The sequence below is a fragment of the Ambystoma mexicanum genome, chromosome 4p (genome assembly GCF_040938575.1).
Source record: "Ambystoma mexicanum isolate Mex_15411 chromosome 4p, UKY_AmexF1_1, whole genome shotgun sequence".
Lineage (NCBI taxonomy): Eukaryota > Metazoa > Chordata > Amphibia > Caudata > Ambystomatidae > Ambystoma > Ambystoma mexicanum.
In genome coordinates, this window is record NC_090927.1 from 554,769,546 (window position 1) to 554,787,225 (window position 17,680).

Sequence of the window (17,680 nt, forward strand, 5' to 3'; positions counted from 1 at the left end):
ATATATGTGATGACAAGAGTGTGAGGAACTACTGGAAGGAAATATTCTCTAGACATAGTGGCACAGAAAGCATAAAACACAAGAGTAATTTTGAAGTATTGATAATACAGAGTATTGCAGGAGATTAAGCCAAGGATTGCATGTGCCAAAATGTTACCTGAATATGAAAAGACTAACCTCGAAGAAAAGAAGAAGAAGAGAAGATCAATGGAAGGAGAGACATTCTCTTAGCCTATTTACTCAGTTATATTTTAGTGGTAGGGTCAGATAGAGTTAGTTTTGATAAAGGACATATTTACTTTGGACTTTCTGACATCTGACATCTTATGAGGAAATGTAGTTCCTTTAGATAGTTAGGGTATTCCCTTTAGCATTAAGGAGCTAAAGGCATTATTTTTTAATAGTTTATTTAAGAGAGTACAAAATTTCTCAACGTATCTGACTCCTTTTTCTGGCCCACCACAGAAGACAACTGAGCCCAGGAAAGAGACAGGTTCTGAGACATATAGAGATCTGAGCAGGACAAAATGCTAGAAATCAATGACAGTAGTGCCTATGTGATGCTGAAGTCTATATAGTTCCTAATGCTGTTCTAGAGGTGAAGAGAAGGAGGAAAGAACAAGGAGTGCAAAGGGGATGACAAAAGAAGAATAGGAAAGGAGGTGCTCCGAAGGAGAGAGAGCACACTGCAGAGGATGGGTTTATAGAAAGTAGTAGTTCTGACAAGGCATGGTGTGGGGCAAGGAGAGGATTCAACTGTGCATCTTCTTAGCACAACAGGCGCTGTAAAAGAGTATGAGTAAACACAAGAGGAGAAGTTGAAGTTCTAGAACATCAAAATGCAGAGAGTATGGCACTAAAAGGAATGACACAGATCCATTTGGCACCCATGCCTTTAAACATGGAGTCAGACATTAGGGGCCAGGGTTTCCCGCCCATTAATCAATGTGCTAACAGGAGGGGCTATAGGGGGATTTACCAGAGCATTACCTCCAGTCCCAGATCCTCATTCTGTTATGAGTCAGAGTTTGACCAGAGCCTACTGTTATGAAGTCATAACGGTCAACACCAAATGTTCAGAACCAAGGGCGATTTAGTCAGGAGAGGCTGAGTGGGTGCCTGCTAAGTGATAGGGTTTTTAAAGTTTTGTCCACCACCAGGCAGGTAGTGATCAGTTTGTTTGAATTGCAAAGGAACAGACTATCACAGTAATATGCTGAATCATTAAAGTGGAAATAACAATACACCAAGGATATCACTCAATCACCAGATCTTGGCCACAGCCAATCAAAATACAAAGGAGGGAGAGAGTTATGGAAGAGAAAAACAGAAAGTGTAATAGATAACTGGAGTACTCAGCAATATTATGTGAAGGCTCAGTTGGAAGCACAGACCGGACAACCAACCTAGAGGCAAGTGGGTGATAGGAGGAGCCAGAGGGGGAGATTCAGGGACCTTGAATGAACACATAAATTGTTCTGAGTGATATATCTCATACAATGGATTAGACAAGCCATGAGGGGTGAAGATAGCTACAAGTCAGATAACTGCTAGATCTCAGTCACTGCCTACGACAGGACAAAGATGATTGAGAAGAGTCATTGAATGGTGCTATAGACAACTACCCAGCAGGTTGACTTGTGGCTGGTGAGGGTCAATATGACAGTCGGACTACATTGCTAAGCAAGTGAGAAGACATGCTCCCTGGTAGTCAGGTGTAAAAGGTGTTATCATTGGCTGAGGAGGGCAAACATGGTTGGAGGTTGTGAATATCTGTCCTAAAGCAGAACCCTAAATAAGGTGGATGATTTATTTTGTTAGAAATGTGTAAATGGTATCATCATTGGCCTAACAACTAGACACACAGCTAGGCCACAGAGATCTCTATACAAAGACAAAGCCATATCAAAGAAGGAAAGAAACTTGCTCGTAGGCAAAATCAAGACGCAAACTGGCTGCTATATCCAAGTGTCTGTGAAGTCCTGAAGTTGCACAATTATATGCTAGAGCCGAGAATTCAAGAAGGGAGCAGAGCACCGTATTCATGAGACTGTATTTTTTGAGGCAAGAAGCAAGCTAACTGCTACATACTTGAAACTATATATTAGATCAGGGAATCCTGAAAGTACTGCTGGTCCCTTAGACAGATGCTAAAATTGATACGTGTAGACCTATTCTGCCACCTTTAATATAGTGACACTTCTTGTGCTTTGGTTGAAAACATTGGTCCGAATAGCCATTCAACTAACACCTTTTATTTGTAAATCAAATTGAAAAGATACATTTCAGATGTTGCACTCCTGCATGCATAATTATCATGCTGGCAAAGTAATCCCGATTGCCATTTCCCAACCCCCTGCACAGCCCTCCTATCTGTAATGCATGTGCGCTCACCCTCACAAAAACCTGTTTGAGAAACAGTTCTGTAACTGCATCCTCATCCTTAAGCACAATGCAGAACCCTGTGCTGGTTCACAGTTCAGGTAAGTCTCTGCTAGCTCAACTTGAGAGTTGCAGGGATCCCACTCACCACCACTGAAGAGATATATACCCTGCTGCCACAACCACTGGAGAGATACATACCCTGCTTAGCAGCCATGAGGCTGCCAGCTCACTTCCAATTGGCTGTACAATGGGGGGCAGATATTAAAGCCCAAGGTTGACCCTGCACACTCACTATTTAAGACCTATTTACATTGGGTTCAGAATAATCAATCACAGCATGGAAAGCCTGATGAGATGGAAGAAGCGCATGATGGGAAAGGGTGCAATGGATAAACAAGAAACTCCTTTCAATGAGGGAAAGGAAATCACAAAATAAACAATACAAGTTTGATCAGATAATCAGGCTAATCAGGCCCAGTTCACTCTGCAGCAATGGACACTGATCAGGCTGCAGAAGTGGATGGAGATGGAGAGAATGTGCAGAGAGGATGAAAACCTGACTAGAGAATACATGTTCGGCAAAACATTTTCCAGACTGTTACACCCCTTATGCCTGTGGCTCCATGATTGTCTTTCCCTTTCCTGAAGAATTACCAGGAGAAACCTTCCAAACTGACCCAGAACCCAACCTTTGGCTGGCAAATGAGACTATCACAGCCTGCTAAATCCCTATGCTAGGGGGAAGAAATACCTTCTGGTAAGAATGTGTTAAAAAGGTAATGAAAGTAGCTCAGGAATGTAACCCACAGCTAGAGGGTGTGAAAATGTAAGCCTAACAATTACTTTAATCAAGGGTAAATAGGTACTTGCTGGTAAGAGATTGCCAAGAGGCAAGCAGGGCACTATATACCCAATATAGCCAAGAAGAAGGCTGTGTGCTAGACTCCTAGAATTGCAAAAAAGTGTGTAGGTTGTTCCATCCCTATGATTGAGATTGCTCAGAAGGGATTGGTGTTTTATCCTTAGGAACTGAGATTGTTAATGATCTTTAAATTCTGGAGATGCAAAGTACTCCCATAGGTAAGCCCTTGAGACACTTTCAGTCAATGCATCCTGACTTATTTTACAATAGTGATCCTTATGTGTTCTATTTTAATTTTCCACCCCTCCAGCCTCTCTTCGTACCCATATTGACACAGTTAATAAAGGTTAAAAAAAGGTTTTCAACAACAATTTGATGACTCTTTTGTGAGTTTTGATGATCCTCCATCACAGTATCCTTAGCAGAAGAAGTGGAGAAAAGGAGAGAGAGGAACATGGAAATAAATACTTTTGGAAGTTTTGGGGTAAGAAATTGGGCCTCATTACGACCCAGGCGGTAAGGGGTTAACGGCACCGTAAAAGGTTGCGGCGCCTAAACGCCTAATTACGAGGTCCCTTTGCGGGTCCCTACCTTAACGGCTGGTTTTTACCAGCCGTTAAGGATTGGACCCGCAAAGGGACCTTGGAGGTATTTACAGTACCGCAATTTGTGGTACCGTAATTACCGCCTTCCCCATTCCCATTGAGCCCTACGGGGGCAAAAATGGGAATGGGGAAGGGCCAATGGTGAATGGGGAATTACCGCCCCGCAAACCTTGGAATGGGGAGGTAATTCCGCCATCCACCATGGCACAATCGGTAAAATACCGACGTCCACCATGGCGCTAATAGCGGGTTAACACCTGGGTCATAGTGAGGCCCATTGTGTCTAATTTCTGCCAAACCCTGAATCACCTAACTTCTTACTGTGTTTGGGTGATTTGGGTTCGGCCTAACTTCTAAGGGATTTGGGTGGCAAATTTAGGTAAAGCTTTTGACAATTCATGCTGATAAAATGGTTCTGGAAAGATTGGGTTGAAGAAGTCATGTATTTTCTTTGTAGCACATGTTCAAATCAAACAAAGTGTAGTCAATGAAATAGGTCAGAGGTTAGGAGCATTTCTTGAAATTGATGCCCTTAAAAAGCAAACGTTGTTTACCTCAATGTTATTTTTAATTTAGAATAGTCTTTGTTTGCAGCTGACTAAACATTTCAAAGTTTAAAAAAATACACTTAGTGCTGATTTCACAAAAAAGTGATGCAAAGGAAAATTCTACATAAGATGATTTTTTTTAATTTGCATTACTTTGGAAATGTGCAGGCCTCACAAGCACCCTGTACATTTCCAGGAGGTCTCTGATGCAATGCAAATGATATGCTGGCCAGTCCCCTTGTGTGTATTCGTGTCCGTAGTATCTATGGAGCTCCCTGTATCCTTGGGCTTCTTAATGTAAATATGTTTTTGGTGTTTTGTTCCAGGTAGACAGCACATAACAGTGCATGCCTACCTGATTAAATGATATTCCATTAAGAATGGCAGAATCTACAACAGTAATACTTGCCATGTGAATAACTCTTCCTCAGATCTGCTGGCCTTTCTGATGTCAATGACCTGCAGCCATGGACTCTCCCTGTGATTAAATAAATAACATCAGTAGCCTTCATGGCAGTAACCTGAGTAGGATTAAACTTCATGCACCCCTAATACATGATGCACTCTTCTCTAGGCCTGTAGGCTTTTCAGAGCCCCATGACTGTTATGAGTTCCCTATAGTTTAATGTACAAACCTCAAAGATTCAAAGTGGGTTGAACTCTGAATGATGGAAAAAAAGAGCCATGCGTCAACTGACTGAACTGGAATGATATACAAACTTATCATACCTCAATTTGATATTACTAATTTGATCAACTTTAGTAGGATGAAAGACTGAGCTTTTTTTTTAACATATTTAAACCTGGGACAGGCAGGTCACACAAAGAGCACAGCCATATGACAATTTACTGAGATATCTTACTCGAGAGTTAAATGAGCTCTTTTTATTGGATAACATTCAGAGATGCGCAGGACTCCATTTCCTACTGCTAATGTCTTACCCAGCCCAACCCACCCCTGTCCTGTGGGTTAAACTTTCTCACTCTTGCTGGAGCTTTTCAAGTATCTGTTGTGCATGTTTTTTCTAGTGAATCAGAGTCTGATCAAACTTCACATGGACTTTCCAGACAAGTTATGACTCCTAAAGGAGATACAGGCAGATGTGACCTGGAAGATAAATCCACAAGGAATCGGCTAATATACTTAAATCTCACTAGGAGATTTGTGAGAGCCTGTGGATCATTTTTGAGAAAGTTCACTCAGGCTAAATTGTGGTTACTTTTGTTCACAGTAGTGCAAATAAGCCTAAAGACAGCGAACCTGAAGCGTTAACCTGAAGTAGAATCCTGTCACTTGGCAAAGAGGGCAATAAGAGAACATGAGCCAGTGTGCCTAGAGGAGAAAATAGTAGTTAGAGATTCAAAAATTGGTAATTCCAAGAAAACCAAGCAAAGAGGAAATGAGAAATATGTGATCAGAGCAATTGAAAGGAAGAGCAAGTTGAGAAGCAAAAAAATAAATAAAACAAAGGAAACGTTCACGCTATGACTGGCAATAGAAATTGTCATCAAAGTGAAGACAGCTTCAAGAAATGAAGAACCAGAAACTTTATGAGAACAAAGAAAACTCATTTTATAGCTCCACATAGGCAGGATCTGCTATCATATGCCAACTGCAGACTCAAATCCCCAATACTATCAAGATATGCATCACCATACCACTGATACATCCCTTAATAAACTGACGCTGGTTTATGGCATTTGCAGACTCAAATACCAGATACTGCATTACATTTACCCTAGTTAACATACAGCCTCAGAAGTGCTACCAGTATACTCCAAGTCCAAATTCACCTTCCCAAATGATACATTCTTTTATGAGTGATGTCACAAAGCCCACACTGATCAATTAAAGGGCAGGTATGGCATATGTTTTCCTACAACCTCTTTATTAGGATTTTGATAAGGACAAATTCAATTCTCTCAGGCCAAGAATGTTCATAAAAGTAACTCAAAAATAGTCAAATTGGCATAACAGTTTTCCAGGAAAGTTCAAATCATCCAAGGCAAAAGTTATTCCAGTTCTAGCCAGTGCTGTGAACGGGTCCTTCCCAGTAGCTTTACAAAATGAAACCAAATGTGGAGGTGGGTGGTCAGTGTCAAATGAAGCAGAATAATTTCCAAGAAACACTTACATAGCAAAGCCTCATTTTTCAGTAATGCCCATGATGATGTTGTGAAGCCTTAGGTAGCCCGAAGGCTACCCTAAGGATGTTGAAGGGTCCTCTCTAGGCATTTAGCCACTGCCATGCCATCTTTTAGCTCCCTAGTTCTGCAGCCTTTCAATCTTAACTCTCTCCCCTCCTTGGCATTTCACCACATGCTCATACATGGAAGTCCTTACCCTGTGCTTTTCTTCTTCCTCTTGAACCTTATCCTCACACCTGCAGCTGATCAAGGCTTCACACAAAGCTCATTCTTCAAACCATACAGACATCTCACCCTCCTAATTCTCTTCTAGCCACCCACTGATCTTCACTTTCACCTGCTCCTAACTTCTACTCCTGGTGATTACCCACTTCACCTCTTCACTTCTGTTGCCCAGCTCTGCACCGCTTGTCACCTTCTATTTAGGCACCATCTTCTTAGGCACTTCTATAAGAAGGGCTGGATTCTTCAACCCTCCTCCATGATTCCTCTCACCATCTCCTCCTCATCTTCTCTCACTAACTCCCATTTAAATTCTCTCACCACCTACTAATTAACGTATCTCACCACCAGCTGTGGAGTCTAGGTTTGGTTCCAGGCAAGGCTTTATTTTACATAGGTACATTATGTACATTACTCCAGTTTCTCTTGTTCTCTTATATATATGTACAGTCACGTATAGACTCTGACAGGAACATGGATGGGTATAAACGTACCTAACAAAGGAGTAGACCTATCAGCCATCCAACCATCCCCAGCTCAGGCTCCCCTCAGATCATCCACACACAGATCCACCCAACATTCTCCTGAGCTACATTCATGCACCAACATTCTTACAGCAAGCACCCAGGCCAGTTACAAGACAGGACTACACTACAACATCTCCCTTTCATACCGGATTCAACCACACACAACATTTCGCTTTCATACCAGACTCACCACAGACTCACCACAACATCTCCTTTTCACCAAAACTCTCTGACCACAACAAACACCTTCCATCTGGACCCGCCAGATCAGGCAGAGCGTGGCACACTTTGGCACACAACCATACACAACCAAGGGAAATCAATCATACAACCAGGTGGGGAACAAAAAGAGGGGACTACGGATTTGCCTCGCCATGGACCTGGTATCACCACAACCGTGACACCCAACAGGACTATAGTCCATACAAGTCCAACCATTTCACAAACAAAGAGAGGTGTTGCCAACCAAAAACAACATTTGCAGAAAGGATACCCTTGACCGCACACTCTTCCTCTTTACACCCACATGTCTCATCCAAACCGCTCCCACTTAACTCCCTACAGACATCTCACAGATTCAAAACCACATATATAAAAAGCTACCACCCAACTTCAAGCAAACTCCAACCACCCTACAGTGAACACACACACCTCACTCACCGCACGCATCATCCATTCGAAACACTACTAGACCCATGCCAAGACACCATATAACAAATTAAATGCTCCTGGTAGCATCAAACAATTTCCTTTTGATAAGCATAACTATCCTAACTAATAACTATAACAACTCAAAACAATCGGGTACCCATCAACCTATACAATATATATATATACATATATGTCATATAAACACTCTAAATATTCTTTATATTTGCATTTTCACAAAACCATGGGAAATGGCATTAAATCCTCACACCATTTGATTTTCAATATATAAGTGCACAGCTAGTAAAAATTGCTGCATCCAACCTAAAGAAATGGTGGATGTCCCCATTTAACTTATATGTGCGCAACTCATAACGATTGCTGCACCATCCAACCTAAAACCTGGTGGATGTCCCCTCATAACATGACCACAACCACACTCACAAACAAAAGCGGTGTGGCTTCCCAAAATAAAAATGTCATGTTTAAAAAAAAAAAAAAAAAACTTGCATCAACATTTCCTGTAGATAACATATATAAGTTTCACTTTACCTTTTCAGTATCTACTTTTCCAGTATTCATCATTTTGACAAACATTACATTGTCACTATAAACCATTCATAGACTGCACTACTATAAACTATTGGGCCACAACATATAGACATGCACGAGAAAACAACAACCCAATGCATATCTATAAGTAAGTAGTGCATTAATTGATGCACCACACATTACCAAAACAATGAGCCCCTTATCCATATTTGCGGTTAAGCATTTCCCTAAACACCAAAATGAAACATTTCCATAACACGACTTTAAATTGCCATATTAAATTTCCACACATCACATGAAACACAATAGATACCACAATAAAATTGCACCTCCATATCCAAATTGGAAGTTCTGCAATATCTTGCATCACTTAGAAAAACTTATTTATTTTTTTGTAAGTCACTTAAAATGTCTCCATTTACCATATGATTTTACAATGAATGTATTTCATCCAACCATTAACCTGCAAATAAAACATTGATAAAACACATTGTTAAGTTTCAGCCACAATAATCCTAATCAGTCACAACTGTAGACCAATGAGCATTTAGAACACTCCCTCAAGTACTTTGATATGGATAGCGTTTACCTTATTACACTCCAAGCTCTGCAGCGGCTCTACACGGTCAATAAACATTTGTATAACTTCACGTGCGGACGTTCCACGAACTATTGCAATGATGCTGAAATGTTTTTCTGGACTGGATTGGATTCCTAACATAATGTACCTCTCATTGATCCGATGCGGCAGATAGCAGCATCCATGTACCTTTGCAGTTAACGTTCCTTTGCAGCTACGACTCCTACATGCCTCCTTCACCGAATTGAACTATGCCCCTATGCACTTCCTGATCACGTTTCCCACGTTGATGGGTTCTTTACTTAGATGCCTTCCACCCGAGAACAAACTATCCTCCAGATCACTTGCACAACAAACGGGTATCATGGAGGTTACTGCAGGGAATGTTGACACATCACATTCCATGACTGCGCCAACACCCCATACATCTCGTGTGACGTCACCAGTTCTGCAGAACCTGCCGGCTCCACGGAGCTCCACAGCTCCAACTGCCAAGCTACTGAAAACAATCATCTGGCCCCTTACGTCCGCCACTCGACTTCCAGGTCCAACAATCTTGGAAAACGGAGATGGAAGCTCTGCACTAAGCACATCCACAGGTACGTGCCAATAACTTCCCATCGCCGCCATGCTGCACGTATTTGGTTGTGCATGTATGTGCTCTAGATCCCGCTGCTAACAGGGACAGCCAGCCCCTCTTTCCCAGTTCACAGCTTCAGGAGCTCCACTTTTTAGCACGTCGCTGCTTCCCCTTGTAGCTTATCGGCTCTTACTTCACTTTGTGCTTTCCCTTGTAAGCTTGTGGAGCACTTTTCACAAATGGTGGGCAAAACAGTTACAAATGCATGTAATCACACCCTCAACCTTAGTCTATTGCATGACACCTGCTGATTTCTCCAAACACTTGTACACAGCAGGGCCCCTTTCATCTTGATCAAGGATCTCTGGGGCAATTATCTTTGCTGGGGTCCTCGCTCCCAGAGCCCAGTGTCAATTTTCATTTTTCCTACGTTATGCTGGGCAGGATGGTTCATATTAAAGGCATTTGGGGGAACGGTGGGTCACTCTTACGCTGCTTCCACCCCCACAGCTCTCCTTACTGTACTTTTTAGTTGCTGCAGTTCCTCTGTACGCACGCTGACCAGTCCCTTTCTCCATGTCCTCTTTTGTTTCCAGTTTTTCTCGTTGCCAATGTTGTAAAGCCTTTCACTAGACATCAGGATGCATCACTGAAGCACAGACCAGCTGTGGAGTCTAGATTTGGTTTCAGGTAAGGCTTTATTTTGCATAGGTACATTATGTACGTTACTTCAGTTTCTCTTGTATATATCTACAGTCATGTATAGACTCTGACAGGAACATGGATGGGTATAAACATAACTAACAAAGGAGTGGACCCACCGGCCATCCAACCATCCCCAGCTCAGGCTCCCCACTGACACTCTCAGAACATCCACACACAGATCCACTCAACATTCTCCTGAGCTGCATTCATGCATCAACATTCTTACAGCAAGCACCCAGGCCAGAGACAAGACATGACTACACTACAACACAATGTCAGCTTTTCAAAGGACAATTTGTTTAAGTGTAATTTGGAAATTGCTTGCATAGTGTTAACTGCAGGAAATGAACAACAATGCAAATGTTTAGTTTGAATCAAGGAAAATATGTACAAGCCAAAGTGAAATTACAAAACTGTAATAGTGTATTAAAAATGTTATATATTAATGATTATATGGTTATGGTGGGCCGCAAGAAGGCGGTTTGTGGCATTTGAATTTACCTCCCTCTACAAGCATTTAGTTATCTTTCTCCTCAGTTGCTCGGTCTTCCTCGTACCCAGAATCCCGGGTCTCTTCCTCTTTCACAAGCCTCTTGGTCCTCTCTATTTCCCCATCCTTATCCCCTGCCTCCTGTGTCGTTATGTCCCCTGACTTCAAGGTTTCTCTTCCAGCCTATTATCTTGTACAAGTTCCTGCCCATGGGTTCTTATTTCCCTATCCTCCTGGGTTTCTCCTCTAGCCTCCTGTCTTCTTCTCCATCTCTTTCTACACTCTACATCATTAATATGTAACATAGTACATTCACTGCACTCCCACAGCCTTATGATATAAGCCCCTCCTTGTATAGTACCTTGATCCCCCTTTTCGAGTCTTTTTCTAGTCTAAGGTAACTCTCATGGGTCTCTCTATGTCATTGCTAAGTCCCACTCCAAGTTCTCACTCTGCTTGCCTCGTGGAGGGCTACCATGGCCTAACAAGTCTTAAGTGTATGTGTGCAGAGACCTTTTGAGTTGACTGCTTGAGCTTCATCTTTTAGTTCAGACCCGTTCTTCTCCCTGTTGTTTAGGATATGGTTCTGAATGTGGGTGAGGGAAGCAGAGCATGCTGGAATGAGCAACCCCAAGAAGCTACCACTCATTAATTTTCGGTCTTGTGGGGTTAACCAACCACCCTGGTGACCTCACTACCCACTGAGTACAGCTCTACGTTGTGTGTTTGTTGGGGATATTTTGGGTCCCTCATCAGATGTCCTTTCGAAGGAGTGGAGTTTGATCTTCCCAAAAATATCTATTGCACACACTTAATTTCGTGTGTTATCCCAGTGCCAAACGCTGTTGTCTCTGTCTTTTTTGGGTTTCACATGTCTTTTCTTCTTCAATGAAGTGGTCCAGCCGAATCAAAATATACTTCTGGCCTGACAACCTTCTCAAGGGATTCCATCTTGTTCATCGGGATCCCTCTGGGCCTCATCTGCCAGCACTGGAATTGTGTCTCAGATATTTATTTCCATGGTGGTGAGGGCTGGTCAGCTGAGTGTGGAGAGAGTGGTAGTTTACACACCACTGCACAAACGTATTCCTTATCAAATGCTGATATGCAGTACCATCCAGGCCTCTCCAGAACCGCACTATTACTCTTTACGAGCCAAAACTAAAAAGTCTTGCTTGTTTACTGTTGTCCAGAACAATAAACAGAAGACAGGATCCTTGCCAGCCTCACTCTAAACAATTAACCACCCCTCATCTAGTCTGCCTGATGCGGGCCACGGTACATTGGTATTCTAATGCTGGCACTATTGTGCATATGTTGTGCATGGTTTTCTCTGCTATTTATATCAACGGATAAATAACGTGATTAATAAATGCTAAAGCAACCTGCTACTTTTTCATACTGTTAATTGTACGATTTGATGAAGAGAAAAATTACAGGCAGCGTCTACACTTTTTGTGATGAAGGAAGTTGCCTCAACATGATGGAAATATGAATACAAATTGAAATCATAATGAAAAATAACTTTGGTGCATGTCACCAACTTTTAAACTTTATTTGGAAAACATGTGTATGCTCTTTATGCACATTAGAAATAGAACAATTGTACACTGTAGAAGATATGAACGCAGCCTTACCAATACAGAGTGGAGATGGGTAATTCCATCGGCGAACTGTTCCAGGCATACACGAAATATGAGAATGTCCCTGTTTAAAAAATAAATAAAAAAACACGGTGAAAAATGCTCTTTTAATTCAGTTTTCAATATATCTAATGTTAAGGCGATAACACGGTAGAGCAGTCTCTGCACACATCTAGTAACCAATGTTTTATTTGTAAATGTGTATGCAGCAGACAGACTTTGAATTGTCTTACTTAGTTTGAAGTGTCAGATCATGTTTTTATTTATAAAGACATGAATGAAAAAGGAGTTGTTCCATCAGACTTTAAAGAATGTAACAGAAGCACAGCCGGCAAAGGGGACTCATACAGGTAATGAGTTCCCAGTGACTGACTGTTAATAAGATTAAATAGCTTTAAGGCTCGTATCCATAGCTCTTCCATTGTCTCGGTCACAATGGTCCGTGTGTATCAAACGCTGTTTAAAGTAATAGTTGTGAAGCGCTTTCAGAGATTCTAGTACTTTGCATCTGGTTTGTTCCTGACTTCCAAACGTGCATTGTAATGAACTGTTCTTATCTTTGGTAACAGGTAATAAAATTGCGGGAAAAATGTCGCTGGTAAAAAAAAATCGCGGCAAACATGCTGTGGTTTGACCTGGTAAAGGTGTACCCCATTATACCATTTAAGGGGAGCAGGGGTTGCGGTGATGTCCCTTGCTCCCCTTAAATGGTATAATGGGTCTGGGGGTTGTGGGGGTGTCCCCTGAATCCTTTACATGATTGTGGCAGCAAAACCACAGCATTTTTTCCGCAATATTTTGTATTGACAGCCATTTTTGCCTCGATTTTAAGACATTGAACCTTATCTTTTTCATAGACTACCTGCTTCAATTCAGGCTATCATGTCATTTATTACCTAGAATATTATTCGTTGTTCCCTGTTTGATTTGGTCCACTTCACTTGGAATAGCCATGATAAAGCTTTAGACCTAGTCCGAGAGCCATAGGGGGAGTTATGGGGCCTGAAGACCGATTTGAAGAATCCAGCACCGCATGCGTGATTTACGAGGTCTTCAGGACCCAAAGGTCAGCCCCGTGCGCATGCTCTTTAAAGTACCAAGATAGAATAAATCGGGGCATTTAAATAGAGCTCCTCTTTTTGAGGCAGGTGCAAAGTATAAATGTTGTATTTAGTGCTAAACTCGATTATGAAAAGTATAGATGAACTGAGTTAAGTTATTGTAACACCAAAGACTCCAAACTATTCTGGCAAGTGATTGCTGAGGGATCCATTAATGATTGCACGAGAGGACTGGCTCCAGCATTTTAGTAGTTTATGTGAATAACCAGAGCTGAAGGGGATAGAGAACTATCCAACGTTATGCAGTGTGGAGAAATTGGCTGGGGATCTCACTTTACCAATGGGTAATGAGGTGAATAACCAATTAGGTGCTGCTAAAGCGCTAGTGTCAGATGGGGTTCCAGGTGACCCCTATAAATCTAATGTGGGGCTCTGGGCTTTGCTTATTTGTAATTTGATGAGAGTTGTTTTGTTCTCACACAATTTGCCTGACACCTGCCATCTACGTTTTTTAATCCATTGCTTAAGAAAGGATCAAGAGATCTACGCTTTTCGCATCACCCTATATCATTAAGCAATATTTCCCTGAAGATTATGAGAAAATACATGTTTAAAAAATTGCTCGACTGGGTGGATGAAGCCAATATTCTCCCTGATTCACATTTGGGCTTTCGCCCTGGTTTGGGAATGGAGGAGCAATGTCTTAATGTGTCCCTCATAATTGAAAGATATCATGGGGTTAAAAAGGAGAACAGGCAGGGTGTATAGTTAGATGGCAAAGCAGGTATGCATACTCGATCTGAAGACACAATGGGGGAATTTACCAAGATTTTAGAAGCACTAAAAATCTGATGCATAGGTCATGACTCTCCAAAGGAGTACCTGGAAACATTTCCTATAACAGAAGATGAAAATTGCATAGTCATAGAACAACTACCACATAAGTCTCCTGGACTGGATGGTTTTCCTGCCTTATTCTATAAGGAATCAATGATTTACGAATCCCTAGACTGACCTCCCTGTATATCTCCATTCATAACACATGGTACATAACAGCAGCAATGAAAGAGGCAAAGGAAATACTCATCCAAAACCAAATATAGACCCCTCCAGGTGCGGTTCATATCAACCGATTGCATTAAGTAGCATAGACGGCAAAATATATGCAAAACGTCTGACCACAAGATTGCACTGTCTGATCCCGTCATTGATTCCTCCTGATCAGTCAGGGTTTGTACAGGGATTCCAAATGTTTGACATGTGAGAAGAGTTGCCCACTTGATAGAAAAAGTGATATGGAACATCACATTGGTTTTGCTTTCCATGGACGTGCAGAGGACAATTGATCGAGTGGAGTGCTCCTTTCTGTTCTCCACCTTGGACTCCTGGGTTTCAGAGAGCAATTTGTATGTATGATCCAAGCCAATTATAATATCCGCTCAATATGACTGGTGGTAAATGAGGCCCTATATCAGGGTATAAGAGTGCACAGATGCACCAATCAAGACTGCCCCTTATTACACCTATTATTTCCAATTTATCTTGAAACATTCCTGCTCCGATTGGAAAAAACAAATTACAAAGAGGGGATACTCTTTGGAGGCAAGTATCACAAGGTATCAGCCTTTGCGACAATATGCTACTTACGCTTCCTGATCCAGAGGGATCTCTAGTAGTGGTGCAGAGAGAAATAGCCACTTTTCAAATGGTAACAGGGCTAAAAGTAAACCTAGATACATTTGAGATTATTCAACTATAGCTTTGAGAAGAAGAGGAACAAATTGCAAAAGTAAAATTCCCCTTTCAATGGGTGACCGAAGGAATAAAATATCTGGGAGTAACACCAAGCCAATCAAAAATTATACAAAGCTAAGTTCCAGGCAACACTACAAAAAATAAGATAAGGGAAGACCTCACTAAGTGGTTACCAGTTGTGATTTTCTGGCTTGAGCAGACTTGGTGCTATGAGAATGGTAATCATACCTAATGCGCTCTTCTTGTTCCAGGCCCTACGACTGCCAGTTCCCAGACACTTTTTTTTAAAACAACGGCTACAGTAGTACTCACATTTCTCTGAAAAGGCAAGAAACTGAATATCCAGGTGGCTTTTGATGGCTCCTAGAGAAAGGGGAGGACTGGCCTTCCCTGACTTTACTGCATATTATGAAGCTGCACAGATCTGGATCATCAAGGAGTGGTTCTGGAAAATTTATCAAAAGGTCTGGGTCAGGATGGACAGGACATTGATAGGGCAACCCCTAATGACGTTTAGTGGCTCCCTAAAGTTTGCAGACTGAGAAAAATGTATTGTATTTGTGTGACTGAGTTTGTAGGGGAAACGTGGGAGTCAGTAAGCAGGAAATATGGTATCACTATGTTCCCCCTCCTCGTTTTCTCCACTGTTTAGAAACCCAACATTTTAACAGGAATGACGTAGTAGCCGTTAGTAGTTGGAAGGAGGTGGGGTGATGCCAAATCCGGGACCTACATGAAGGAACAAAAATTAGATCCTTCATGAACTGCAAACAAAGCTTCACTCTAGGGGAAAAGGAGATGATGAGATACTTCCAACTGTGACATTGGGGTTCTGATCCCAGTATTAAGGGGCCCAAGCTCAGAGCATTCACCCCTTTGAGAAGTTTATAACAACCAATTTGGGATCCAAAGGCTTAATATCAGCATTCTATAAAATGTTTCTTGAAGGTAAGCCAACAGAAGAATGGGCAGACATGAGAAAATGTGGAAAGACCTTAATCAAACATCTCAAAGGAGCACTGTGAAGTGTTGTGGAGGGACATCCCCAAAAAGGAAAGAGCCAACCAAATCATGTAAATGGGGTGTAAAATAATGATGCAATGGCATTACACCGCAGCAAAACTACACAACATATACCCACATACTTCAGATTGCTGCTGGTAGCGGTGCCGAGAGTGAGGGGAAAGGATGCATATTTGGTGGATTAGTCCGAAATTACAGGAATTCTGTGGTAAAATTCACAAATCCATACAGGGAATGTACAAAACAACCCTTCTGAACCTTCCCAAGGTCTGACATTTAGATATATGGAAACCGGAGTCCAGGCGTCTACATAGGGTATTTAAGAAATAATTTTACATAATGCTGATTGTAGCTTTACTGCTGATTTCCCAATGATGGAAAGGCAGGGAAGTTCATGGATTATCCATGGCATTTGATAAAATGCATAAGTACTATTTTGAGATCATCTTTTGACCACAATCTCCTTAGTATTTTGAGTCAATTATATTCACAAATGTAAGCGTTTGTTAGATATAGTCCACCAGGTGAATGCACAGCACTTTTTTTCGATTTATCAGGGTGTACGGCAAGATTACGTGAACTTTACTTTGTTTTTTAATTTGTATTTAAATGATTTGGTCTTTAAAGAGGGCACATATGATGTACTAGAACCCAGACAAGAATGTTTCCCTGTCTAGCTTATGTGGATAACCCGGTTCTCATATTAAGAACTGAAATGGTACTGCAAAAGATATTGACAGGATATGTTGAGTTTATGAGTTCTATAAACATGGTAGTGAAGAAAGGTAAATCACAGGTTCTGACATATCAAAGAAAAAATACTAAAACAGCTACAAGCTTTATTTGTGGTGTCAGAAGCTTCATCAAAAGTAAACTATTTTGACTACCTAGGCATTAGATTAACGGATAATAAAACTTTGGCCCTCATTACGACCCAGGCGTTGGACCATGGTGCTATTTACCGACTCCGCCATGGCGGAATGGGGAATTACCGCCCCATTCCGAGGTTGGCGGGGCGGTAATTCCCCATGCCGCCATGGCCCTTCCCCATTCAATTTTTGCCCCATAGGGCTACATGGGACTGGGGAAGTCGCTAATTACTGCACCGTAAATTACGGTGCTGTAATTAGCTCCTAGGTCCCTTTGCAGGATTGTTTTTTTAACGCCTGCTAAAAGCAGGCGTTAAAGTGCCACCCGCAAAGGGACCTCATAATCAGGCGTTAAGGGTTTAATGGCGCTGCCACCTTTTACGGCGCCGTTAACCCCTTAACGCCTGGGTTGTAATGAGGGCCTTTGTGTTCCCACATTGAATTTGTGGCAAATAGGATGAAACAATGTAATATGGT

General features: G+C 41.7%; 1 protein-coding gene across 2 annotated transcripts in view; it reads right to left on the reverse strand.

Moving 5' to 3' along the window:
* The window catches only part of CSMD1 (CUB and Sushi multiple domains 1), a 5,442,057-nt gene that overhangs the window by 1,020,903 nt on the left and 4,403,474 nt on the right, over nt 1-17,680 (reverse strand). For both annotated transcript variants that reach the window (XM_069606098.1, XM_069606099.1), the window contains exon 39: nt 12,490-12,559. In XM_069606098.1, coding sequence (XP_069462199.1) covers nt 12,490-12,559 — 70 coding nt within the window. The remainder of the gene's footprint in view (nt 1-12,489; nt 12,560-17,680) is intronic.